General features: G+C 65.4%; 3 protein-coding genes across 3 annotated transcripts; all 3 read right to left on the bottom strand.

Moving 5' to 3' along the window:
* Positions 1 to 768: 768 nt before the first annotated feature.
* Positions 769 to 2,158, bottom strand: LOC143171776 (free fatty acid receptor 2-like). The gene is made up of 2 exons (XM_076360856.1): positions 1,473 to 2,158; positions 769 to 1,402 (listed from the first exon to the last, which is right to left on the bottom strand). Exons 1-2 carry the CDS (start codon positions 2,156 to 2,158, stop codon positions 769 to 771), a joined length of 1,320 nt encoding a protein of 439 aa, XP_076216971.1.
* A 1,978-nt stretch (positions 2,159 to 4,136) lies between these two features.
* LOC143171775 (free fatty acid receptor 3-like) lies at positions 4,137 to 6,510 on the bottom strand. The gene is given in 3 exon segments (XM_076360855.1): positions 4,137 to 4,159; positions 5,534 to 5,867; positions 5,869 to 6,510. Coding segments are annotated over 3 exon segments (999 nt in total).
* A 1,783-nt stretch (positions 6,511 to 8,293) lies between these two features.
* On the bottom strand, positions 8,294 to 21,145 carry CD22 (CD22 molecule). The gene is made up of 14 exons (XM_076360854.1): positions 21,142 to 21,145; positions 19,792 to 20,160; positions 18,794 to 19,012; positions 17,438 to 17,698; positions 16,252 to 16,512; positions 14,491 to 14,754; positions 13,105 to 13,371; positions 12,307 to 12,501; positions 11,506 to 11,769; positions 10,033 to 10,132; positions 9,830 to 9,905; positions 9,624 to 9,727; positions 9,445 to 9,502; positions 8,294 to 8,476 (listed from the first exon to the last, which is right to left on the bottom strand). The coding sequence occupies exons 1-14, from the start codon at positions 21,143 to 21,145 to the stop codon at positions 8,294 to 8,296; spliced, it is 2,625 nt and encodes an 874-aa protein (XP_076216969.1).
* Between the last annotated feature and the right edge of the window lie 5,321 nt (positions 21,146 to 26,466).

Raw genomic sequence — 26,466 nt, 5'->3', positions numbered from 1 at the left:
CCCCCACCACCACCACCCCCCCGGCTTCGGCGTTCACGACGCTTGGACCACGGTCTTGAATAAATATCTCATGGTTTTTTTTGGGGGGGGAGGGGGGAGAGGGAGGACCACCCCACGGAGGCCACCAACCGACACCGACCTTGGCTCCGCGGAGCTCCCCGACCCACAGGGGCGCCCGCTGACCCACGGCTCCCTTCGGCCCCCCCCCCCCGGAAGCTCTCGACCCGAGGAGGTGATGGACGCGCGGGGAGGGCGGAGATGCGGGAGGCCGAGGAATTCGGGGCGGCCGCAGACCCTCGGACCCGCGGAGGCCTTTCGATCCACGGCAGACCTTCGGCCCCCGTGGAGGCCGCCGACCTACGGAGACCCTTCAACCCGGGCGGTCACGGACATCATGGATCTTGGCCCCGTGGGGATCGGGAGACCCTCTGGAGACCGTTAACTTCAAAGCGTGGGTCCAAGTTGTCCGTGGCCACGCGGGGGTTGGAGATGACGCCGTGGCGTGGTGGCCGATGTCGGCACCCCAAACCCCCGGGGTCTAAGTTCTGCGCGGCCCTACGGGTTCTCCCGCGAGCCGGTGCCGGTCGATGCTATGGGGTCAAGTTGGCCATGACCCCAAGGACATTAGAAACATCATCGTTGGCCAAAGCCCTTCAGACCCGTCCCCCCCCCCTGCCCCGCCCCGACCCCAAATCCAGCCCCCCCACCCGCTCGAATCCACCCCCCATGGTGAGACCGTTCACCCGCAACGCCCCCGTCCCAGAAGCTTCATGTCAACGAGCCCTCGGATTCATTCTGGGAGGCTTCAGGAGAATATGCCCTGTAACACCAGCCCACCGCGACCCGTAGCTTGTCCCGCGCGGCCGCCGCCACCCCGGCCACGGCCCTCTGCACCGCCGTGGAGGAGAAGTAGAAGATGAGGGGGTCAAGAGCGGCGTTGAGGCTGGTGAGGAGCAAAACGTAGACCCTCCACTCCGGGCTCCTCTTCTCCACGAAGCCCACCAGGTGCGAGATGTTGTAGGGCATGAAGCAGACCCCAAAGTTGACCATGGTGGCCACGGCCAAGCCCACGGCCCGTTGCTTCTTCTCCAGTGGGATATTTGGCCGGGCGAGGAGAGCCTGCACGAAGTTAATGTAGCAGAAGATGGTGACGGTGAAGGGCAGGAGGAAGAGGACGAGGAAGAGCTCCAGGCGCAGCGGGAGGACGAAGCTCAGCTGGTCCCCGGTGAAGTTGTCGTAGCACTTGTAGGCGGTGGTGGCCTTGGAGCCATCAGGGACGCTGGGAGGGGATGAACTGGGGATGTCGGAGGTCTGGGAGGCATCGCTGGGGCTGGAGCTGTCCTGGACGTCGGCGCTGTTGGGGGTGGAGATCTTGGAGAGGCGGCTGCTGGGCTTGGCGATCCTGGAGCCCCGCGGGTGGAGGTGGCGCCGTGGGTAGTCTCGGAGTCGCCACGGTCGGAGATCTTGAAGACCCGGGTGAGATGACGTTGGGGCTGGAGGTCTCAGAACTGCCGGGGTTGAAGTCGTCAGCGGCGGAGATCTTAGAGCTATCGCGGGTGAAGCCGTCAGCGACGGAGTATCCAGGGTTGGAGATGCTGAAGCCGTTGGAGTCGAAGCCATCAGGACCGGTGACGGTCAAGTCGTTGGGGTCAAAGCCGTCGGGGTTAGACATCTTGGGGCCATCGGAGCTGATGACCACGGCCCTGTTGGCCGCGGGCTGGTTCCTACCACCGTGATAATGGGCCACGAAGACGATGGAGCAATGGGAACAGGCCAAGAGCCAGAGGACGACGCTGGCGGCCATCGCCCACCGCGGTCTCCTCTGGTCCTTGTATTGGAGGGGGAAGACGACGCCAAGATACCGCTCGACGCTGAGGGCTGTCAGGAAGAGGCTGCTGAGATAGATGCTGGAGTAGAAGCAGAAGTTGGCCACCGGGCAGAGGAAAGCCGGTAAGGGCCAGGTCATGTCAGCGGCTGCTTCAACCATCTTGAACGGGAGGAAGAGGAGGAGGAGAAGGTCGGCAGCCGTCAGGTTGAGGAGAAGGATGTCGGAGGAGGAGACGCGCCGACGGGCCTTGCCCAAGAGGGCGGCGAAGGTGAAGACGTTGGCCGGGAAGCCCACAAGGAAGGTCAGGATGTAGACAGCGAGGACCAGCATGGTTGGAGGACAACCCTGGGGAGATACGTGGACCCGTAAGAGGGTTGGAGGAGGTGGGGTGGGGTGGGGGGTGGTGGCTGTGGGTGCTGGGTGCTGGGTGGGTGGGTGCTGGGTGCTGTGGGTCCTACCCGCAGAGGAACCCACCTGGAGAGGAACCCAAATACCCTGGGAGGAACCCAGATATCTCAGGAGGCTTCTCCTGATCCAACCACCGGACCAAGAGGGGGGGATTTGGAGAAGACCCAGGCGTCTGGGTGGGTGGTCCTCACCCTCCTCCAACCCACCTACCCAAAGGGGATCCGGGCGGGCGGGGCTCTCCACCCCCGCCTCCCACTCCCCAAAGCCGGACCCAGGTGTCCGGGGGGGGGGGGTGGGATGGGGTGGGGTGGGGTGGCGCCACCCTTGTTTGTTTAATTCTTGGTTCCTGCAAGGGGGGGGGGGTGGGGGGGGGTGGGGGGCACAGACGTCTGGGTCTCCGGACGCCTGAGTCCCTGAGGGGTTTGGGGTGGGGGTTGGGGGGGGGGTGTTGGATCTGGTCCGATGCCTGGAGATCCCTTCACTCCCACCCAGGTATCCGGGCCAGCTCCCCCTCCCCCTAACACCACCCCGCTTTCGGGGCCCCCCCCTCGCCTCCCCCCGCCGCGCCCCCCCCCCCCCCAGGGGACACGGGCATCCGGGTAGCCAGCACCCCCAACTCCATCACGTGCCCCCCCCCCAAAAAAAAATCCCAGAGGCCACCCAGATATCCGGGACCCCCCTGTTTTGCCCCCCCCCCCCCAATATCCCCCAAAGGACCCAGGCGATCAGGAGGGGACCCAGGCGTCCGGGTGCCCCTCCCGCACCCCCCCCTCCCCCCCCCGTACCCCATACCTACCCTAGTGGGACGTTGGGTGCCCCCAGACACTTGGGTCCCCTCCTGGGTGCTTGGGTCCTCTAGTTAAAGCAGCGAGGGGCGGGGGGGGACAGGGGGACGGACACGGATGGATGCGGGGGGGGGACACACACACACGTCACCTCGATGTCTGGGTCCCCCAAAACGCCTGGGTGCCTCGGCGAGGCGGGGGGGGGGGGGGGGGGGGGGGGGGCGGTGGTAAGGCAGGGGAGCAGAAAAGGCGAGGCGAGGGGGTGGGGTGGGGTGGGGGTGGGGGAATTCCAGATGCCTGGGTCATCCCCACCCCGGGGGGGGGGGGTGGGGTGGGGGGAGGAGGGAAAGGGGGGGGTTGGGGGGGGGGGGGGCGGTGGCTTTGACGATGTTGAGGAAGTTTGATGTTTCCTGACCGCAGCCCGAAGCCACGTTCACGGGCACACGTCCACAGAGGCCCCAGGCGGCCCCGGGGGGGCGGTTTCCCTCCCCCACCGCACCCGAGGACCCGAGACGGTCCGGGTGCCCATCCACGCCCCCTCCCCACCCCCCCCACCTCACGGACCCAAGCCCTGAGAGCTCTTCTCCATCACGGACCACGGCCCTTTGGGTGCCCTTTGGCCTGGGGACGGGGGACACGGGGGACACGAACTGGGAAGAGCTTTTGACCCCGTTGACCTCACCCCTCCCCCACTCAACCCAGAGCTATTTTTAGCACCCGCCTGGGGGGGTGGGGGGTGTTTATCCCACCGCGGGGACCCGGGCGGCCGCGTCGCTCCTCCTCCACCACCTTCCCAAGGGTCCCAGGCATCCGGGAGCGGAGCCAGGGGTCCGGGTGCCCCCCACCCTCCCAAAAGGACCCCGAGTTCCTCGCGAAGGGGGACAAAGGGCACCAGGGAAGGGGCAGCGGCTCAGCCCCGGGGCATTATGGGAGGAGAAGAACCCAGGCGTCCGAGTTCCCACACCCCATGACCTTCTTTCACCTAATTGGCTCTCCTAGGACTTGGAGAGGACCCAAGCGTCCGGATTCCTACCCCCCATCACCCTACAGTCCCCTACTTGGCTCCGGAGCCGGGAGGCGAACCCAGACGTCCGGGTCCCCGCCCCCACCCCCTCCTACTTTCGCCCAATTGGCTCTCCTGGAACGGAGCCAGGAGACCGCCACACCCCTTGGCCGCTGCCCGTGACCTCAAAACTTCGGGGACGGGGGGACGGGGCGACGGGACATGATGGGAAGGGGGGCAGGGATGGAGAAGCAACTCAACCCAACGTCTCAGTTGACCCCAACCCAACGCCTGAGGTGAACCCAACTCAACCGGACTCAACCCGACTCAACCGAGCTCAACCCAACGCCTGAGGTGAACCCGACTCAACCGAGCTCAACCCAACACCTGAGGTGAACCCAACTCACCGGACTCAACCCAACGCCTGAGGTGAACCCGACTCAACCGAGCTCAACCCAACACCTGAGGTGAACCCAACTCAACCGGACTCAACCCAACGCCTGAGGTGAACCCGACTCAACCGAGCTCAACCCAACGCCTCAGGTGAACCCAACTCAACCGGACTCAACCCAACGCCTGAGGTGAACCCGACTCAACCGAGCTCAACCCAACGCCTCAGGTGAACCTGACTCAACTGAGCTCAACCCAACTCAACTGGACTCAACCCAACACCTGAGGTGAACCCGACTCAACCAGACTCAACCCAACTCAACTGGACTCAACCCAACGCCTCAGGTGAACCCGACTCAACCGGACTCAACCCGACTCAACCGAGCTCAACCCAACGCCTCAGGTGAACCCGACTCAACCGGACTCAACCCGACTCAACCGAGCTCAACCCAACGCCTGAGGTGAACCCGACTCAACCGGACTCAACCCAACGCCTGAGGTGAACCCGACTCAACCGAGCTCAACCCAATGCCTCAGGTGAACCCAACTCAACCAGACTCAACCCAACGCCTCAGGTGAACCCAACTCAACCGGACTCAACCCAACTCAACCAGACTCAACCCAACGCCTGAGGTGAACCCGACTCAACCGGACTCAACCCAACACCTGAGGTGAACCCGACTCAACCGAGCTCAACCCAATGCCTCAGGTGAACCCAACTCAACCAGACTCAACCCAACGCCTCAGGTGAACCCAACTCAACCGGACTCAACCCAACTCAACCAGACTCAACCCAACGCCTGAGGTGAACCTGACTCAACCGAGCTCAACCCAATGCCTCAGGTGAACTCGACTCAACTGAGCTCAACACAACGCCTGAGGTGAACCCGACTCAACCGGACTCAACCCGACGCCTCAGGTGAACCCGACTCACCCCGCCCAAGGAAGCCTTTTTTGGCTCGGAGCTCCAGCTTTGCTTTGTCCCGGCCACCAAACACCTCCTCCTCTCTACCCAAGACTGTCCCCAGGCACCCCACAGCCACCCCCACCTCCCCCAAAGCCGCGTCCCAGGTTGGGCTCTCTCAGGTCTTAAGCCCCAGGGTGGCACCGGCTCGGCACCATCTGCCCCTTGACGTGAAGATGTTCCAGATCCTCCACGTCCAGTCACCTCGGCCGGACCCTCGCTTTGCCCCACCGGCAGCCGGCACCTGGCGCAGAGCCGGCCGAGTCCCACCGTGTCCCAAACCTGCCGGAGACCCTGTCTTAGGGCGGCAGAGGAGAAGCAGAAGATGAGAGGGTCAATGCAAGCGCTGAGGGTGGTGAGCAGCACGGCGTAGGCTCTCCAAGGTGGGTCCTCCCGCCGTAGGTACCCCACCACGTGGGAGATGTTGAAGGGGGCGAAGCAGAGGATGAAGGCCACGGCCGTGGCCAACGCCAGGGCCACCGCTCGGCGGTCTTCTACCCGGTGCCGTGGTGGGGAGGGTGACCACGATGCAGATCAAGCGGCCGTAGCAGAAGGCGGTGACGGCCAAGGGTAGGCAGAAGAGCACCAGGAAGATCTCCAGGCGGAGAGCCAGCAGCATGGCCAGCTGAGGACCGGCGAAACGGGTGTAGCAGGCGGTGCCATTGACTGCCTCGTTAGGCTGGGCCACGTAGACCACGCTACAGTGGGCCAAAGCGGCCACCCAGAAGCCGGCAGCGGCCGCGGCGGCGTGGGTTGCCCGTCGGCGCCGGCGGTATTGGACGGGAAAGGCAGCACGGAGGTAACGGTCAACGCTGAGGGCGGTGAGGGAGAGGATGGTGAGGTAGACGCTGGTGAAGAAGAGGAAGACGAAGAGCGGGCAGAGGGCCGGTGGAAGCTTCCAGGTGGCCTCCCACGCCGCCTCGGCCATGCGGATGGGCAAGGAGGCCACCAGCGCTAGGTCGGCGATGGTCAGGTTGAGGAGGAGGACGTCGGCGGGCAGCAGGCGCCGGCGCCGGGCCACCGTCCCCAAGGCCACCAGGGCTGCCACGTTGAGGGGCAGCCCCAAAGTGAAGGCACTCGCGTAGACCCCCAAGCACAGGCGGTGGTTGATGGCGAAAGGCGGGGCTGACATGGCGGCCAGGATCTTCTAGGCTTCAGTTGAGTTGGCCAACGGTGGTTGGGATCTACTGGGCTTCGGCGGGGTGGGTGGTGGGTCCCTAGGTTGGGGGTGGAGTCTTTGGGAGGTTCCCTAGGGAACCTGAGGTGGATGAGGGGTCCCCGGGTTGGGGGTCTTTGGGGGGGTGGGGGGGGAGTCCGCAGGGGACCTGAGTTGGGTGGGAGGGTCCCTTGGTTGGAGGTGGGGTCTTTGGGGGGTCCTGGGGTGGGGTGGGGGGTCCCTGGGTTTGAGGTGGGGTCTTTGGGGGGTCCTGGGGTGGGTGGGAGGTCCCTGGGTTTGAGGAGGGGTCTTTGGGGGGTCCTGGGGTGGGTGGGAGTCTCTGGGTTTGAGGTGGGGCCTTTGGGGGAATCATAGGCGACCTGAGGTGGGTGGGTGGGGGTCCCTGGGTTTGAGGTGGGGTCTTTGGGGGGTCCACAGGCGACCTGAGGTGGGGGGGTGTCTCTGGGTTTGAGGTGGGGTCTTTGGGGGGTCCTGGGGTGGGTGGGGGGTCCCTGGGTTTGAGGTGGGGCCTTTGGGTAATCACAGGCGACCTGAGGTGGGTGGGTGGGGGTCCCTGGGTTTGAGGTGGGGTCTTTGGGGGGGTCCACAGGTGACCTGAGGTGGGGGGGGTGTCTCTGGGTTTGAGGTGGGGTCTTTGGGGGGGTCCTGGGGTGGGTGGGGGTCCCTGGGTTTGAGGTGGGGCCTTTGGGGGGTCCACAGGCGACCTGAGGTGGGTGGGTGGGGGTCCCTGGGTTTGAGGTGGGGTCTTTGGGGGGGGTCCTGGGGTGGGTGGGGGGTCCCTGGGTTTGTGGTGGGGCCTTTGGGAGCTCCCAGGGGCCTTGGGGTGGGTGGTGGGTTCCTGGGTTGGGGTTTTTGGGGGGGTCTGCAGGGGACCTGAGGTGGGTGGGTGGTGGGTCCCTGGGTTGGGGGGGGCGGATCTTTTTGGGGGGGGGGGCAGGGGGGGCGGTCCTTGGGTTGGGTGAAGTGCAGGGGTAGAGGAAGAGGATGAGCCCTACCGTAGCAGCGGACGGACGGACGGACGGACGGACGGCGGCAGGGAGGGACCGATGACCATAAATACCCCCCAGCCATCCCCCGCCCCGCCCCCCCACCCCACCCCCCCCAACCCACCCAAGGGACCCAGGCGTCCGGGCTGCCGCTCCTCCCCCTTCCGTCCTAACCAACCCCCCCCACCCCCCCCACCCCCCACCCATCTAACCACAGGGACGTTGGTCACAACAGGAGAGGACCCAGATGTCCGGGTGCCCCCCACCCCCACCCCCCCCCCCCACCCCCCCCCAAGGGACCCGGGGGGGGTCCGGGCCAATTAATTAACCCAGAAGAAGATTTTATTGGGGGTGGTGGCTCTCTTGGTGACAGTGACACGTCACCGTTCACGTCCTGGCGAATCCACCACGGTGGTGGCGGCCGTGTCCCCGGTGTGTCGTGTGTCCCCCGTCCCCGCCCCCTACCCAGGGTGGGAGTGGCCATGGTTGTGGCGTGTGTGTCCCCCCCCCTCCCCCGTGGTGGCCGGGACCTTGACCCTGAAGCGACCGCCACCACGTCTTCGGTGTCCCCGCGTCCTCGACGTCACCATCTGCCCGCGAACCCCGTGGTGGCCACCTGCCCCGTGGTGGCCACCTGCCCGTGGTGGCCATACCCCCGTGTCCCCGTGGTGGCCAAGTCCTCGCGTCCCTGTGGACGTTCTATGGTGTCCCCGTGGTGTCCCCTTCCCTGTTATCTCGGTGTCCCCAAGGTCTCACTGCCTCAGGGTGGCGTACTCAACGGTGTCCCCAACATCCCCGGCATGTCCCCGGGATGTCCCCGGGGAGAACAGGGCAAGAGCGGCGTAGACCAGTGTCCCATCCCTGTCCCCGTCCCTGTCCCTGTCCCTGTTGCTGGAACCAGGTGGGACGTTCTCGTAGTCAGAACCTTCGGTGGCCTGTGGGGATGGACGGTGGCTGTGACGGTGGCTGGGGACACGTGGGGGGGGACGGGACATCAGGGAGGACACGAGGGATACTGAGGTTACGGGGGACATCAAGGGGGGGACGTCAAGGGGGACACGGGGGACATTGAGGTTTTGGGGGATATGGGGCACGTTGGGGACGTCGAGGAGGACATCAAGGGGGACATGGGGACATCAATGGGGACACGGGGACATCAAGGGGGACACGGGGGACATCAAGGGGGACATGGGGACATCAAGGGGGACATGGGGGACACAGGTTTGGGGGGATATGGGGCACATTGGGGACATCGAGGAGGACATCAAGGGGGACACAGGGGACACAGGTTTTGGGGGATATGGGGCACATTGGGGATGTCGAGGAGGACGTCAAGGGGGACATGGGGACATCAAGGGGGACATGGGGGACACTGAGGTTTTGGGGGATATGGGGCACATTGGGGACGTTGAGGAGGACGTCAAGGGGGACATGGGGACATCAAGGGGGACATGGGGGACACTGAGGTTTTGGGGGATATGGGGCACATTGGGGACGTTGAGGAGGACGTCAAGGGGGACATGGGGACATCAAGGGGGACATGGGGGACACTGAGGTTTTGGGGGATATGGGGCACATTGGGGACGTCGAGGAGGACGTCAAGGGGGACACGGGGACATCAAGGGGGACATGGGGGACACTGAGGTTTTGGGGGATATGGGGCACATTGGGGACGTCGAGGAGGACGTCAAGGGGGACATGGGGACATCAAGGGGGACATGGGGGACACTGAGGTTTTGGGGGATATGGGGCACATTGGGGACGTCGAGGAGGACATCAAGGGGGACATGAGGACATCAAGGGGGACATCAAGGGGGACATGGGGGACCTTGAGGTTATCGGGGACATGGGGCACATGGGGGACATCAAGGGGAACGCAGTGGGACACGTAGGACACAGGTACCTTCGCGGCACCGTCGTTCTTCTTGAGGACAGTGTAGACAACGGTGTCCCCTTGCAGCCTGGGGTGGGGGGTAGGGGGGGGGACACGGTGACAAAGGAAGGGGCGGGGTGGGTCAAGGGTGCCCAGATGCCTGGGGTCCCTCTGGGATTGGGTGGGGTGGGTGGGGTGGGGGGGCTTACCTGGGGACAGAGCCAGACCCGGGAAGTGACAGCAAGGATGAGTAATTGATGGCGTCGGCGTCATCGGGACCAGGAGGAGGTCGGGGGGACCCGGGTATCCGGGGCTGCGGGAAGATGGGGTGACGACCCCTCAAGTAGCACCTCGAGGACCCCAGGCGTCAGGGAGGGACCCAGACGTCCGGGGTGGGTGGGTGGGGGTGGGCTACCATTTTATTGCAGAGGAAGAAGGTTCTTGATGGTTCTACCGCAGGTTCCTCGTCGGTCGCCGTCTGCCGTCGCCACCTACGGGGACATCCCGGATGCTTGGGTCCCCCCAAACCGCCTGGGTCCCCCCCTTGGGGGTGGGGGGAATTAAAAAGAGGGGGTGGGGGGGGGAAAGGAACCCCAACGCCTGGGTCCCCCGGCTCACCGGCGACGGAGGAAGCACCCAAGGGTGCCCAGCACCAGGAGGATGCTCAGCCCCACGCCGAGACCCAGGAAGGTCCTTTGGAGGATGGTGGCGGTGGAGTCTGTGCGGGAGGGGGAGAGGCAGAAGCGGGGGGGGGGGGGCGGGGGGGGGGGGGGGGAGGCGCGCCCCGGGTGCCTGGGTCCTTTCCCACCCGCCACCCAACCTGCCCTGGATGCCTCGGTCCCATGAGGTAGGGGTGCCCCGAGGGGTCCCACGGGGCAGGGGTGCGCCCAGGGGTCCTCCATAGGGCAGGGGTGTCCCAAGGGGTCCCATGGGGCAGGGGTACCCTGAGGGGTCCCGGCCGCCTGGGTCCCATGGGGCAGGGGTGAGCCCAGGGGTCCCCCATAGGGCAGGGGTGTCCCAAGGGGGCCCGAACCCCTGGGTCCCAGAGGGTAGGGGTGTCCCAAGGGGTCCCACGGGGCAGGGGTGCACCCGGGGGTCCTCCATAGGGCAGGGGTGTCCCAAGGGGGCCCGAACCCCTGGGTCCCATGGGACAGGGGTGCCCCAAGGGGTCCCACGGGGCAGGGGTGCACCCGGGGGTCCTCCATAGGGCAGGGGTGTCCCAAGGGGGCCCAAACCCCTGGGTCCCATGGGACAGGGGTGCCCCAAGGGGTCCCACGGGGCAGGGGTGCCCCAAGGGGGCCCGAACGCCTGGGTCCCATGGGGCAGGGGTGCCCCGAGGGGTCCCAGCCGCCTGGGTCCCATGGGGCAGGGGTGAGCCCAGGGGTCCTCCATAGGGCAGGGGTGTCCCAAGGGGGGCCTGAACCCCTGGGTCCCATGGGGCAGGGGTGCCCCAAGGGGGTCCTATGGGGCAGGGGTACCCTGAGGGGTCCCAGCCACCTGGGTCCCATGAGGCAGGGGTGCACCCAGGGATCCCCCATAGGGCAGGGGTGTCCCAAGGAGGCCCGAACCCCTGGGTCCCATGGGACAGGGGTGCCCCAAGGGGTCCCACGGGGCAGGGGTGCCCCAAGGGGGCCCGAACGCCTGGGTCCCAGAGGGTTGGGGTGCCCCAAGGGGTCCCATGGGGCAGGGGTGCGCCCAGGGGTCCTCCATAGGGTAGGGGTGCACCCAGGGGTCCTCCATAGGGCAGGGGTGCCCCAAGGGGGCCCGAACCCCTGGGTCCCAGAGGGTTGGGGTGCCCCAAGGGGTCCCACAGGGCAGGGGTGCGCCCAGGGGTCCTCCATAGGGCAGGGGTGTCCCAAGGGGGGCCAAACCCCTGGGTCCCATGGGGCAGGAGCGCGCCCAGGGGTCCTCCATAGGGTAGGGGTGCACCCAGGGGTCCTCCATAGGGCAGGGGTGCCCCAAGGGGGCCCGAACCCCTGGGTCCCAGAGGGTAGGGGTGCCCCAAGGGGTCCCACGGGGCAGGGGTGCACCCAGGGGTCCTCCATAGGGCAGGGGTGCCCCAAGGGGGCCCGAACGCCCGGTTACCCTTACAGTAGACGGTGACGATGACATCAGAGGAGTCAGCGGTGGCGATGTCATTGGTGACGCGGCACCGATACCTCCCGGACGCCTGGGTCTTCACCGCCCGGAGCACCCATAATCCCTCGGGGGTGCGGCCGAGGGGTCGCTCCTCCCAAAACCACTCGAAGGCGCTGGGTGGGGGGCGGGCGGCGGCACGGCACCGTAGGGTGACGTCGGTCGCCTCCTGCACCCGTCGGCCGGGATCCAGCACCAGCTCGACCCCCTGGGGTCCGACTGCGGCGCAAACGTCAGCACCCAGACGCCTGGGGTCCCCCCTTTTTTGGGGGGGGGGCCAGATGCCTGGGTCCTCTTTTTGGGGGGCCCGGATGCCTGGGTCCCCTATTTTGGGGGGTGGGCGAATGCCTGGGTCCTCTTTTTGGGGGGCCCGAATGCCTGGGTCCCCTATTTTGGGGGGGACCCAGATGCCTGGGTCCTCTTTTTGGGGGGTCCAGATGCCTGGGTCCTCTTTTTGGGGGTGCCCGGATACCTGGGTCCCCTATTTTGGGGGGTGGGCGGATGCCTGGGTCCTCTTTTTGGGGGGCACCCAGATGCCTGGGTCCCCTATTTTGGGGGGCCCGAATGCCTGGGTCCTCTTTTTGGGGGCGCCCGGATGCCTGGGTCCCCTATTTTGGGGGGTGGGCGGATGCCTGGGTCCTCTTTTTGAGGGGCCCGGATGCCTGGGTCCCCTATTTTGGGGGGGACCAGATGCCTGGGTCCTCTTTTTGGGGGGTCCAGATGCCTGGGTCCTCTTTTTTGGGGGTGCCCGGATACCTGGGTCCCTTATTTTGGGGGGTAGGCGAATGCCTGGGTCCTCTTTTTGGGGGGCCCAGATGCCTGGGTCCTCTTTTTGGGGCGCCCGGATGCCTGGGTCCCCTATTTTGGGGGGTGGGCGGATGCCTGGGTCCTCTTTTTGGGGGGCCCAGATGCCTGGGTCCTCTTTTTGGGGCGCCCGGATACCTGGGTCCCCTATTTGGGGGGGGGCAGATGCCTGGGTCCCCTATTTTGGGGGGGCCCTGGATGCCTGGGTCCTCTTTTTTGGGGGCGCCCGGATGCCTGGGTCCCCTATTTTGGGGGGGCCCTGGATGCCTGGGTCCTCTTTTTGGGGCGCCCGGATGCCTGGGTCCCCCTTTTTTGGGGGGGGGGGGCGATGCCTGGGTTCTCTTTTTGGGGGCGCCTGGATGCCTGGGTCCCCTATTTTGGGGGGGCCCTGGATGCCTGGGTCCTCTTTTTGGGGGGCCCGGGTGCCTGGGTCCTCTTATTTTGGGGGGTGGGCAAATGCCTGGGTCCTCTTTTTGGGGGGCCCGAATGCCTGGGTCCCCTATTTTGGGGGGGCCCTGGATGCCTGGGTCCTCTTTTTGGGGCGCCCGGATGCCTGGGTCCCCCTTTTTTGGGGGGGGGGGGGCGATGCCTGGGTTCTCTTTTTGGGGGCGCCCGGATGCCTGGGTCCCCTATTTTTGGGGGGCCTGGCCACCTGGGTCCCCTTGGCCGTGGTGCCCGGACGCCTGGATCCCCCCACCCTCCCCCCCCACTCCCCCCCCCCACCCCAGGGAATTTTGGGGTGCGACTCACAGCGGACGTCGAGGGTGACGGGGGGGCTGCGGGCGACCCCCACCTCGTTTCGGGCCTGGCAGGCGTAGGCAGCGGCGTCGGCAGGCTCGGGGCCGGGCAGGAGCAGGTCGGGGGCAGGTCCAGGCAGCTCCTGCCCGTTCTTGAACCAGCTGACCGTGAACTTGGGGGGCTCGGCGGCTCCGATCTGGCAGCGAAGTCGTACCGGGCCCCCCCCGGCCACCACCGGACCCCCCGGGCTCTGCAGCACCTGGACGGCCTTGGGGGGGTCTGGGGGGTGGGGAAGAGAAACTGCCGTCAGTAGGGTTGAGGAGGGGGCTTGAAACCGATATTGGGGGGGGGGAGCACCTCAGAAGAGCTGGGGGGGGGCCTGAAACTGTCATTTAGGGCTTGGGGAGGGCTTGAAACCTGTATTTGGGGCTGGGGGGCTCAAAAGAGCTCGGGGGGGGGGGTTGAAACTGTCATTTAGGGCTTGGGGAGGGCTTGAAACCTATATTTGGGGGGCTCAAAAGAGCTGGGGGGGGGGGCTTGAAACTGTCATTTAGGGCTTGGGGAGGGCTTGAAACCTATGTTTGGGGTTGGGGAGCTCAAAAGAGCTCAGGGGGGCTTGAAACTGTCATTTAGGGCTTGGGGAGGGCTTGAAACCTATATTTGGGGGGCTCAAAAGAGCTGGGGGGGGGGGCTTGAAACTGTCTTTTAGGGCTTGGGGAGGGCTTGAAACCTATATTTGGGGGGCTCAAAAGAGCTGGGGGGGGGGGGCTTGAAACTGTCTTTTAGGGCTTGGGGAGGGCTTGAAACCTATATTTGGGGTTGGGGGGCTCAAAAGAGCTCAAGGGGGGGCTTGAAACTGTCATTTAAGGCTTGGGGAGGGCTTGAAACCTGTATTTGGGGTTGGGGGGCTCAAAAGAGCTCAAGGGGGGGCTTGAAACTCATTTAGGGCTTGGGGAGGGCTTGAAACCTATATTTGGGGGGCTCAAAAGAGCCCAAGGCGGGGGGGGCTTGAAACTGTCATTTAGGGCTGGAGGGGGGCTCAAAACTATGGCCTGGGGGGGCTGAGGGGAGAGAAACCACCATTGGTGGGGCTTGGGGAGGGGGGAGGGCAGGGCTTGAAACCGATATTTGGAGGTGGGAGTCTCAAAACAGCACCGGGGGTGTGTGGAGGGGGCTTGAAACTGTCATTTAGGATGGGGGGTGTGTCAAAACCGCTGCGGGGGGGGGCTTGAAATCATCCTTCGGGGTGTGGGGAACCCGAAATTATCACTGGGGGCTTGAAACTGTCATTGGGGGGGGGGTGAAAACCGGGGGGGGGGGGGGGGGCCATGAAACTGCCCCCCAGGGCCCCCGAAACCACCACCACTGATTTGGGGGGGGCTCGAAACCGCCACTCACACCAGACGATGACGGACAGAGGCAGGGAGAAGGTGCTGCCGGCGGGATTTTGGCCAATGCAACGGTAGGCGCCGGCGCGGGCGGGGTCGGCGTTGAAGCTGAGGGTGGGGCCGAGGGTGTCGGCCTCCCAGCAGTCGTTGCGTAGCCATTGGATGAAGGAGGGAGCAGGGTGGGCGGGGCCGAGGGCACAGTGTAAGGTGATGCGGGAAGCCACAAGTGCCGGTAGAGCAGTCAGGTTCTCCAAGATGGCCGCTCGGGGAGGGTCTACGGAGGGGGGGGGGAGAGGCGGGGCTTAAGGGGGAGGGGCGGGGCCAAAGGGGATTGGCTGCAGGGGCCCGTGCCACGCCCTCAATCCTCTGGCCACTCTGACCACCCTACGCCCACCTTGAGCACCCCGCCATCACCCCGACTATCCCACAGCCACCATGACCAGCCTACCACCACCACCTTGACCACCCTGTGGCCATCTTGACCGCCCATGGTGACCTTGACCCCCTCGCCACCATCTTGACCACCCTGCGGCCATCTTGACCACCACACGCTACCCTGTTGACCGCCCAACCTCCACCTTGACCAACCTATGGCCGCCTTGACCACCCCGTGGCCATCTTGACCACCTCGTGGCCACCATGACCACATCACCACCACCTTGACCACCCTATGGCCACTTTGACCATGCCCCCCCCACCCCCTTGACCATCCCATGGCCATCTCGACCACCCCACCACCATCTTGACCATCCCACGGCCATCTTGACCATCCCACGGCCATCTTGACCAACCCTGCCGCCATCTCGACCACCTCACTGCCATCTCAACCACCCCGCCGCCATCTTGACCACCCCGCGGCCACCATGACCGCATCACCACCACCTTGACCACCCTATGGCCACTTTGACCATGCCTCCTCCACCCCCTTGACCATCCCACGGCCATCTCGACCACCCCACCACCATCTTGACCATCCCACGGCCATCTCGACGACCCCACCACCATCTTGACCATCCCACGGCCATCTTGACCAACCCCGCCGCCATCTCGACCACCTCGCCGCCATCTCGACCACCCCACCGCCATCTTGACCACCCCGTGGCCACTTTGACTATGCCCCCCCCACCCCCTTGACCATCCCATGGCCATCTCGACCACCCCACCACCATCTTGACCATCCCACGGCCATCTTGACCACCCCACGGCCATCTTGACCAACCCTGCTGCCATCTCGACCACCTCGCCGCCATCTCGACCACCTCGCCATCATCTTGACCACCCCGCGGCCACCATGACCACATCACCACCACCTTGACCACCCTATGGCCACTTTGACCATGCCCCCCCACCCCTTGACCATCCCACGGCCATCTCGTCCACCCCACCACCATCTTGACCATCCCACGGCCATCTTGACCATCCCACGGCCATCTTGACCAACCCCGCCGCCATCTCGACCACCTCGCCGCCATCTCGACCACCCCGCCACCATCTTGACCATCCCACGGCCATCTTGACCAACCCCGCCGCCATCTCGACCACCTCGCCGCCATCTCGACCACCCCGCCACCATCTTGACCACCCCACCGCCATCTTGACCGTCCCACCGCTCCCTTGACCGCCCCACTGCCATCTTGACTAACCTCACCACCATCTTGACCACCCTACAGCCACCTTGACCACCCCACAACCGTCTTGACCGCCCCGCGGCCGTCTTGACGGCCCCACAACCATCTCACCCCACCCTCCACCACCATCTTGCCCCACTCACAGTAGACCTCAAGGGTGGTAGGGGGGGACTCGGCTGTCCCTAAGGCGTTGGTGGCCTGGCAGCTGTAGGAGCCACCGTCGGTGACGTTGGTGGGACGTAGGTGGACCTGGGCCGTGCGGTGGGGCAGGATCCGGCCCTCCAAGCTCCAGGTGTAGGTGTGGGACGGGGGTTTGGAGGAGTCCCGGCAGCTCAGCGTCACCTCCTGGCCCTCGTGGATGGGGGACGACGGTGTCACCTCCACCCGCACGTCCCGTGGGGCATCTGTGGGCGGTGATCGGTCGGGAGAGGTTCTGGCCACGCCCACAGGGCCAGGAAGAGGAGGGGCGAAGGGTGATTGACAGGTGCCTCGTGGGGGAGGGTGATGGATGATTGGCAGGTGACTTATGGGGTGGGGCTAAGGGTGACTGAGAGTTTCCTCATGGGGCGGGACAAAGGGTGATTGTCAGGTTCTTCATGGGTGGGGCTAAGGGTGATTGACAGATTCTTCATGGGTGGGGCTAAGGATGAGTGACAGGTGCCTCATGGGGTGGGGCTAAGGATGATTGATAAGTGCCTTGTGGGGTGGGGCTAAGGGTGATTGACAGGTCCCCCATGCTGCCATCTTGCCCCGCCGTCCACTGCCATCTTGCCCCACCCACCGCCGCCATCTTGCCCCACCCTCCGCCACCATCTTGCCCCACCCACCGCCACCATCTTGCCCCACCCACCGCCACCATCTTGCCCCACCCTCCGCCATCTTCACCTGCCCTCCGCCACTGTCTTGCCCCACCCACCGCCACCATCTTGCCCCACCCTCCGCCATCTTCCCCTGCCCTCCGCCACCATCTTGCCCCACCCACCACCACCGTCTTGCCCCACCCACCGCCACCATCTTGCCCCACCCTCCACCATCTTCCCCCACCCTCCACCATCTTCCCCTGCCCTCCGCCACCATCTTGCCCCACCCTCCGCCATCTTGCCCCACCCACCTCTGCCATCTTGCCCCACCCTCCGCCATCTTCCCCTGCCCTCTGCCGCCATCTTGCCCCACCCTCCGCCATCTTCCCCTGCCCTCCGCCGCCATCTTGCCCCACCCTCCGCCATCTTCCCCTGCCCTCCGCCGCCATCTTGCCCCACCCTCCGCCATCTTCCCCTGCCCTCCGCCGCCATCTTGCCCCACCCACCGCCGCCATCTTGCCCCACTCACAGTAGACCTCAAGGGTGGTGGGGAGTGATTCGATTGTCCCCACGGTATTGGTGGCCTGGCATCTGTAGGAGCCACCATCTGTGGCCTGGATGGGCCGCAGGAGGACCTGGGCCGTGCGGTGGGGCAGGATCCGGTCCCCCAATCTCCAGGTGTAGGTGTGGGACGGGGGTTTGGCCGTGTCCCGGCAGCTCAGCGTCACCTCCCGGCCCTCGTGGACAGGGGACGATGGCGTCATCTCCACCTGCACGTCCCGCGGGGCATCTGGGGAGGGACAAGTATAGACCAGTATGGATCCTACACGCACCTCTAGAATCCCATAAGCACCCCACGGACCCCCCAAAATCCCTCCAGGACCCCCCCTCAGGCCAAGCCCAGGACCTCTATAGCCTCCATAGGTCCCTCAAGGGACCCCCCCAACCCCCTATACGCACCCAGAACCCCCCCCATAGACCCCCAAGACCCCTCGTAATCTACATATGGGGGACTCAGGAGTCTGCAGGACCCCCATAACCCCCCCAGGGACCCCCCAATATCTCACAGTGGACCTGAAGCTGGTGGGACACCCAGGCCATGGTCAGCCATAGCCCCCCCCAGGACCCCCCATAATCCCCATGAGGGGTACCCAGGTGTACAGGGGACCTCCATAACTCCCCAGGGACCCCCATAACCCCCCCCCCCCAGGGACCCCCAATATCTCACAGTGGACCTGAAGCTGGTGGGACACCCATGCTAGGGCCACCCATAGCCACCCCCAAGACCCCCCCATAGCCCACATATGGGGGACCCAGGCAGCCGGGGGACCTCCATAACCCCCCAGGGACCCCCATAACCCCCAAAGAACCCCCCCCCAGGGACCCCCAATATCTCAAAGTGGACCTAAAGCTGGTGGGACACCCATGCTAGGGCCACCCATAGCCCCCCCCCAAGACCCCCCCCCCCATAGCCCCCATATGGGGAACCCAGGCAGCCGGGGGACCTCCATAACCCCCCAGGGATCCCCATAACCCCAAAGAATCCCCCCCAGGGACCCCCAATATCTCACAGTGGACCTGAAGCTGGTGGGACACCCATGCTAGGGCTACCCATAGCCCCCCCCAAGACCCCCCCATAGCCCCCATATGGGGGACCCAGGCAGCCGGGGGACCTCCATAACCCCTCAGGGACCCCCATAACCCCCAAGGACCCCCCAGTATCTCAAAGTGGACCTAAAAGGTGGTGGGACACCCAGGCCAGGATCATCTGCAGCCCCCCCCCCAACCCCAACCCTCCCCCCCCATAACCTTTATATGAGGAACCCAGGACCCCCCCCATAACCCCCCCCCCCCAAGGACCACCCCCCCCCCCCCAATATCTCACAGTTGACCTGGAGCTGCCGGGACGCCCGGGTGATGATCTTTCCATCAGACCCCTGAAGGACGCATTCGAGGAAGGTCTTATCGTGGTACCAAAGGGGTTCGAAGGTCAAGCGGGTGCCAATAGCCGGGTTGGACGTGACAGTGGCCGGGGGGGTCCAGGCGTCCATGTGGACCCCCGGTGTATTGGTGACGGGTCCCTCCCAGACGAGGGTGGGGGTGTCTTCAGGGCAGGCGGGGGGCACCCAGCACCCAAAGGTGGCCCTGTGGCCTTGGATGAGGGGGGCTGGGTCCGGCCATAGGTGGGGGGCGGGGGGGGTGCCTGCAAGAGGTGTCAGTGCGGGGAAGAGATTGGGGGGGGGGGGTAAGGGAGGGCAATATGGGGTGATGGGGAGACAAGAGGGGGGTGACAAGGGGGGACAATATGGGGACAATGCGGGGGGGACAAGATGGGGATAATGGGGGGGCAAGGGGTGGGATAATGGGGGGATCGATGGGGGGACAATATGGGGTGATGGGGGGACAATGGGGGGACAAAGGGAGGCTGATGAGGGGACAATGGGAGATAATGGGGGGACAAAAGGGGGATAGTGGGGGGGAAATGGGGGACAAATGGGGGGATAATGGGGGGACAAGGAGATGACAATGGGGGGACAATTTGGGGTGACGGGGGCAAGGGGGAGACATAATGGGGGGACAAGGGGTGACGAGGGGACAAAGGGTGACAATGGGGGGAGAAGGGGGGGAGATAATGGGGTGACAAGGGGATGACGATGGGGGGGACAGTGGGCAGAAAATGGGGGGGACAAAGGGGTGACAATGGGGGAACAAGTAGGGGGATAATGGGGTGACAAGATGGGGATAACGGAGGGACAAGGGGGCGACAAGGGGAGGGGGGACAAAGGGGGACAATGGTGGGGACATTGGTGGGACAATGGGGGTGATGGGGGGGGGAGGGGGCCGGGGACGACAAAGGGGTGTCAGGCACCTGCCTGTCCCTACCGGTGACATTGATGGTGACAGTGTGCATCCAGAGCAGTCCTTTGTAGGACCCACGGCTGGGATCGGCCACCAACCGCAACCCGTAGGTACCAGCATTGTTGGCTTGGACGCGGGGCAGGATCAGGCTACAGTCACCCTGGTTAGTTCTTGGGGTGTCTCGGAATTCACCCATAGAAGACACCTTCTGCCCCGTAAATTCCTGCTTCTTCTTATCATAATAGGGGTGATGGAGCCAATAGAGCTTACGGAGCTGGGCCTCCGGTCCCGCTAGGCACAGGTCATAGCGGCAGGGGATGTAGAGGCAGGAACCCAACCCGGCCACCAACTCCTTTGGACCCGTCACTAGTTCAGGGCAGACGGACAGGCAGCCTGCAGAAGGTGTAAGGGACCCAGGTGTTTGGGGGATCGAGGTGTTTTGGGGACCCAGGTGGTCAGGGACCCAGGTGGTCGGGGACCCAGGCGCCCGGGGACCCAGGAGTCCAGGGATGGAGATGTTCTGGAGACATCTTCAACCCCAACCGGCCAGAGGGACGTAGACCGCCGAGGGACCTAGACGTCCCGGGACCCAGGTGTTTTGGGGACCCAGGTGGTCAGGGACCCAGGTGGTCGGGGACCCAGGCGCCCGGGGACCCAGGAGTCCAGGGATGGAGATGTTCTGGAGACATCTTCAACCCCAACCGGCCAGAGGGATGTAGGCTGCCGAGGGACCTAGACATCCCAGGACCCAGGTGCTTTGGGGACCCAGGTGGTCAGGGACCCAGGTGGTCAGGGACCCAGGTGGTTGGGGACCCAGGCGCCTGGGGACCCAGGAGTCCAGGGATGGAGATGTTCTGGAGACACCTTCAACCCCAACCGGCCAGAGGGATGTAGGCTGCCGAGGGACCTAGACATCCCAGGACCCAGGTGCTTTGGGACCCAGGTGGTCAGGGACCCAGGTGGTCGGGGACCCAGGCGCCCGGGGACCCAGGAGTCCAGGGATGGAGATGTTCTGGAGACATCTTCAACCCCAACTGGCCAGAGGGACGTAGACCGCTGAGGGACCTAGACGTCCCGGGACCCAGGTGCTTTGGGGACCCAGGTGGTCAGGGACCCAGATGTCTGGGCACTGAGATGTTCTGAAGAGGCCTTCAAACCTCAAAGGCCAGAGGGACCCAGGCAGCTGAGGGACCCAGGCATCCAGGGACACAGGTGTTTTGGGGACCCAAGCGTCTGAGGGACCCAGGTGGTCGGGGACCCAGGCGCCCGGGGACCCAGGAGTCCAGGGATGGAGATGTTCTGGAGACACCTTCAACCCCAACAGCTGGAGGGACCCCAGGCTTCCAGGGGAGCCGGGCATCTGGGGAACCCTACCCATCGCCCCCTCCACCCCCAAAGACCAGGGGGAGCCCCTCCTCCCCCACCATGACCCTCCCCCCCATGCCTCTTCCCCCACCCAGGGGACGCAGGTGTCCAGGGAAGGTCCCTACCGGGGAGAAGAAGAGGAGGCAGACGAAGAGCCACATATCGGCAGCATCCAGACCTGACCGAGGAGGTCAAAGCATCAACAGGGGCCGGGGGACCCCGGACCCAGCTGAGGGGACCCAGATGTCCGAGGGCACCCAGGCGTCCGGAGGTGACCCAGGCATCCGGGTTCGGCCTCCTTAACCCGCCCCTCTGAGACACAGGAGGACTCAGGCATCCGGGTTCCCAGCCTCCTCCCCCACTCGAAGCCAGTCGAGCCCATTTCCTTCCCTCTTCTCAAAGGGACCCAGGCGTCTGGGTGCCACCACCCCCACCCCCTAGACCTCCTGCCCCGAAGGGACCCAGGCGTCTGGGTGCCACCATCCCCACCCCATAGACCTCCCGCCCCGAAGGGACCCAGGTACCTGGGTCCCACCACCCCCACCCCATAGACCTCCTGCCCCGAAGGGACCCAGGTACCTGGGTCCCACCACCCCCACCCCATAGACCTCCCGCCCCGAAGGGACCCAGGTACCTGGGTCCCACCACCCCATAGAATCCCATGACCCAAAGGGACCCAGTTGTCTGGGTCCCACCACCCCATAGAACCCCATGACCCAAAGGGATCCAGACATCCAGGTCCCATCACCCCATGGACCTCCCACCCCAAAGGGACCCAGGTACCCGGGTCCCACCACCCCCACCCCATAGACCTCCCGCCCCGAAGGGACCCAGGTACCTGGGTGCCACCACCCCATAGAACCCCATGACCCAAAGGGATCCAGTTGTCTGGGTCCCATCACCCCATAGACCTCCTGCCCCAAAAGGACCCAGGCGCCCGGGTCCCACCAACCCATAGACTTCCTGCCCCAAAGGGACCCAGGTGCCCGGGTCCCACCACCCCATAGAACCCCATGACCCAAAGGGACCCAGACGTCTGGGTCCCACCACCCCATAGAACCCCATGACCCAAAGGGACCCAGTTGTCTGGGTCCCACCACCCCATGGACCTCCCACCCCAAAGGGACCCAGGTGCCCGGGTCCCACCAACCCGTAGACTTCTTGCCCCAAAGGGACCCAGGCGCCCGGGTCCCACCACCCATAGAACCCCATGACCCAAAGGAACACAGTTGTCTGGGTCCCACCACCCCATGGACCTCCCACCCCAAAGGGACCCAGGCGCTCGGGTCCCACCACCCCATAGACCTCCTGCCCCGAAGGGACCCAGGTGCTTGGGTCCCACCACCCCATAGAACCCCATGACCCAAAGGGACCCAGACGTCTGGGTCCCACCACCCCATGGACCTCCCACCCCAAAGGGACCCAGGTGCCTGGGTCCCACCAACCCGTAGACTTCTTGCCCCAAAGGGACCCAGGCGCCCGGTCCCACCACCCCATAGAACCCCATGACCCAAAGGGACCCAGACGTCTGGGTCCCACCACCCCATGGACCTCCCACCCCAAAGGGCCCAGGCGCTCGGGTCCCACCACCCCATAGACCTCCTGCCCCAAAAGGACCCAGGTGCCCAGGTCCCACCACCCCATAGACCTCCTGCCCCGAAGGGACCCAGGCGCTCGGGTCCCACCACCCCATGGACCTCCTGCCCCAAGGGACCCAGGTGTCTGGGTCCCACCACCCCATGGACCTCCCGCCCCAAAGGGACCCAGGCTCCCGGGCCAATCAATGGTCCCCTCTCACCTGACACCCCACCCCCACCCCACCCCCCAAGTTGAGCGTGAAGGATGGAGGACCCAGGCATCCGGGCAGGTCTTGTGCAACGGACCCGGACATTCGGGCCGTGCCCCACAGGGGAGCCAGGCGTCCGGGGTGGGTCATGCCACCCCACCATCACCATCCCCCACCCCCCCCCCCATCCCCCCCACCTCCCTGCCCCCCCCCCCCCACTCCCCCCCTCCGGCAAAGCCTGCTGGGAACCCGGACACCTGGGTCCCCTTGCAGCGGGGGCGGGGGGGGGTGGGGGTGGGGAAGGAAGGGGGCAGAGCGAGGCATCACGGGAGCCCGGACGCTTGGGTTCACCCAAGCAAGACAGGGTGACGCCGTGGTGCCCGAAACGCCTGGGTTCCCCACCCCCCCCCCCCAAAGGGCAACGATGGCTATGGGGTAGAGCAAGGCATGATGGGAACTCCCGGATGCCTGGGTGTTGTCATCCCCCCCCCACCGCCGCCCCCACCCCGGGGTGGCGGGATGGGGCGGGGTTGCGGGGGTCCCCGAATGCTTGGGGTCCCCCCCCCGGGAAGGACAGCAGTAGCTAAAGAGCAAGGCATGATGGGAGCCCGGACACCTGGGTCCCCAGAAACGTCGTCGTTCCCCCCCCCCATAACTACGTCCCCCCACCCCCCCCCCACGTCACGGGGACGTCGGGAACGAGGCCGATAAGATATCACTAATTAATCATTAACGAGCAGCAAAAGGGGACCCAGGCGTCCGGGGCCTCCCCTCCCCCCCACTTGATAAGCCAGAACCTGATAAGGGGGGGGGGGGGGGACACGGCACCAAGGGCGGCCCGAGGGCGACGTAGGCCTGGGGGGACCCAGGCGACCTCCTGCCCCCCCACCCCCACCGTGACCCAGATGTTTTGGGGGAACCCAGGTGTCCGGGTACCCCCCACCCCCACCCCCACCCCCCCCCAAAACCCCCTTGGGTCCAGGTTCCTCCCCCGCCCCGAAAAAGGGACCCAGGCGTGTCCGGGTGTCCCCAACCCCCACGCAGGAGGGACCCAGGCGTCCGGGCGAGGTCACCTTGGGGCGGTTTCCCCGGGGGGTATAAGGGGGAGGCGGGGAGCGGAGCGGGAGGCACTGGGAGGCACTGGGAGGCACTGGGAGGCACTGGGAGCTGCCATGGGGAAGGAGGTGAGGTGGGGGGGTGGGGGGGGGCGGGGGGGGAGACGGAGAAGACGGAGGGATGGAGGGAGGGCGGGGAGAGATGGAGGGATGGACGGAAGGACGGGCGGAAGGATGGCCGGAGGGAGGGATGGAAGGATGGACGGAGGGAGGGATGGAAGGATGGAGAGAGGGATGGAAGGATGGAGGGAGGGATGGAAGGATGGAGGGAGGGAGGGAAGGATGGACGGAGGGAGGGATGGAAGGATGGCCGGAGGGATGGAAGGATGGCCGGAGGGAGGGATGGAAGGATGGAGGGAGGGATGGAAGGATGGAGGGAGGGAAGGATGGAAGGATGGCTGGAGGGAGGGATGGAAGGATGGACAGAGGGATGGAAGGATGGAGGGAGGGAGGGAAGGACGGCCGGAGGGAGGGAAGGACGGCCGGAGGGAGGGATGGAAGGATGGCCGGAGGGAGGGATGGAAGGATGGACGGAGGGATGGAAGGATGGCTGGAGGGAGGGATGGAAGGATGGACAGAGGGATGGAAGGATGGCCGGAGGGATGGAAGGATGGCCAGACGGAGGGATGGAAGGATGGACGGAGGGATGGAAGGATGGAGGGAGGGGATGGAAGGATGGCCGGAGGGATGGAAGGATGGCCAGACGGAGGGATGGAAGGATGGACAGAGGGATGGAAGGATGGACAGAGGGAGGGATGGAAGGATGGAGGGAGGGAAGGATGGACAGAAGGACGGATGGAGGTATGAAGGGATGGACGGAGGGAGGGACAGAGGGACGGAGGGATGGAGGGAGGGCTGGGAGAGATGGAGGGATGGACGGAAGGACGGATGGGGGCATGAAGGGATGGACGGAGGGAGGGACAGAGGGATGGAGGGAGGGACAGACGGAGGGATGGACAGAAGGACAGAGGGGTGGAGGGCCGGAGGGAGGGACAGAGGGACGGAGGGATGGAGGGAGGGCTGGGAGAGATGGAGGGATGGACGGAAGGACGGATGGAAGGATGGCCGGAGGGAGGGATGGAGGGATGAAGGGATGGACGGAGGGAGGGACAGAGGGATGGACAGAGGGACAGAGGGGGGGAGGGACAGAGGGACAGAGGGACGGAGGGAGGGACAGAGAGAGGGATGGACAGAGGGCCAGAGGGAGGGACGGCAAGATGGCAGGAGGGAAGGGTGAAAGGAGGGATGGAGGCACAGACAGAGGGACGGAGGGAGGGTTGGAGAGATGGACAGAGGGACAGAGAGATGGGGGGGAGGGAGGGATGGACAGAGAGATGAGGGATGGACAGAGGGACGGAGGGATGGACAGAGGGACAGACAGGAGGAGGAGGGAGGGAGGGAGGGACAGAGGAGTGGATGGAGAGTTGGAGGGACGGGTAGAAGGATGGAGGGATGAATGGAGGGATGGACAGAAGGACGGACAGAGGGACGGAGGGAAGAATGGCGGGATGGACAGAGGGATGGAGGGAAGGACAGAGGGATGGGCAGAGAGAGAGAGGGACAGAGGGAGGGACAACGCGCTGAGGGATGGACAGAGGGACGAACGGAGACATGGAGGGATGGCCAGAGGGGTGGATGGAGGGATGGCGAGCCGGAGGGACGGAGGGAGGGACAGAGAGAGGGAGGGATGGACGGAGGGACGGTAGAAGGGATGGAGGGATGGACGGAGGGATGGACAGAGGGATGGAGGGATGGTCAGAGGGATGGAGGGACGGACGGAGGGATGGAGGGACAGACGGAGGGATGGAGGGATGGTCGGAGGGATGGAGGGACAGACGGAGGGATGGAGGGATGGTCAGAGGGATGGAGGGACAGATGGAGGGATGGAGGGACGGACGGAGGGATGGAGAGATGGTCGGAGGGATGGAGGGATGGACGGAGGGATGGAGGGATGGTCAGAGGGATGGAGGGACAGATGGAGGGATGGAGGGACGGATGGAGGGATGGAGGGATGGTCAGAGGGAGGGAGGGACGGACGGAGGGATGGAGGGATGGTCAGAGGGAGGGAGGGACGGACGGAGGGATGGAGGGATGGACGGAGGGCTGGAGGGATGGTCAGAGGGATGGAGGGACAGATGGAGGGATGGAGGGACGGACGGAGGGATGGAGAGATGGTCGGAGGGATGGAGGGACGGACGGAGGGATGGAGGGATGGTCAGAGGGATGGAGGGACAGATGGAGGGATGGAGGGATGGACGGAGGGATGGAGGGATGGTCAGAGGGAGGGAGGGACGGACGGAGGGATGGAGGGATGGTCAGAGGGATGGAGGGACGGACGGAGGGATGGAGGGACAGACGGAGGGATGGAGGGACGGACGGAGGGATGGAGGGACAGACGGAGGGATGGAGGGATGGTCAGAGGGATGGAGGGAC

The sequence above is a fragment of the Aptenodytes patagonicus genome, chromosome 31, assembly GCF_965638725.1.
Source record: "Aptenodytes patagonicus chromosome 31, bAptPat1.pri.cur, whole genome shotgun sequence".
Lineage (NCBI taxonomy): Eukaryota > Metazoa > Chordata > Aves > Sphenisciformes > Spheniscidae > Aptenodytes > Aptenodytes patagonicus.
The sequence above is the reverse complement of the archived record's forward strand: the minus strand, read 5'-3'. Positions and strand labels throughout refer to the sequence as shown.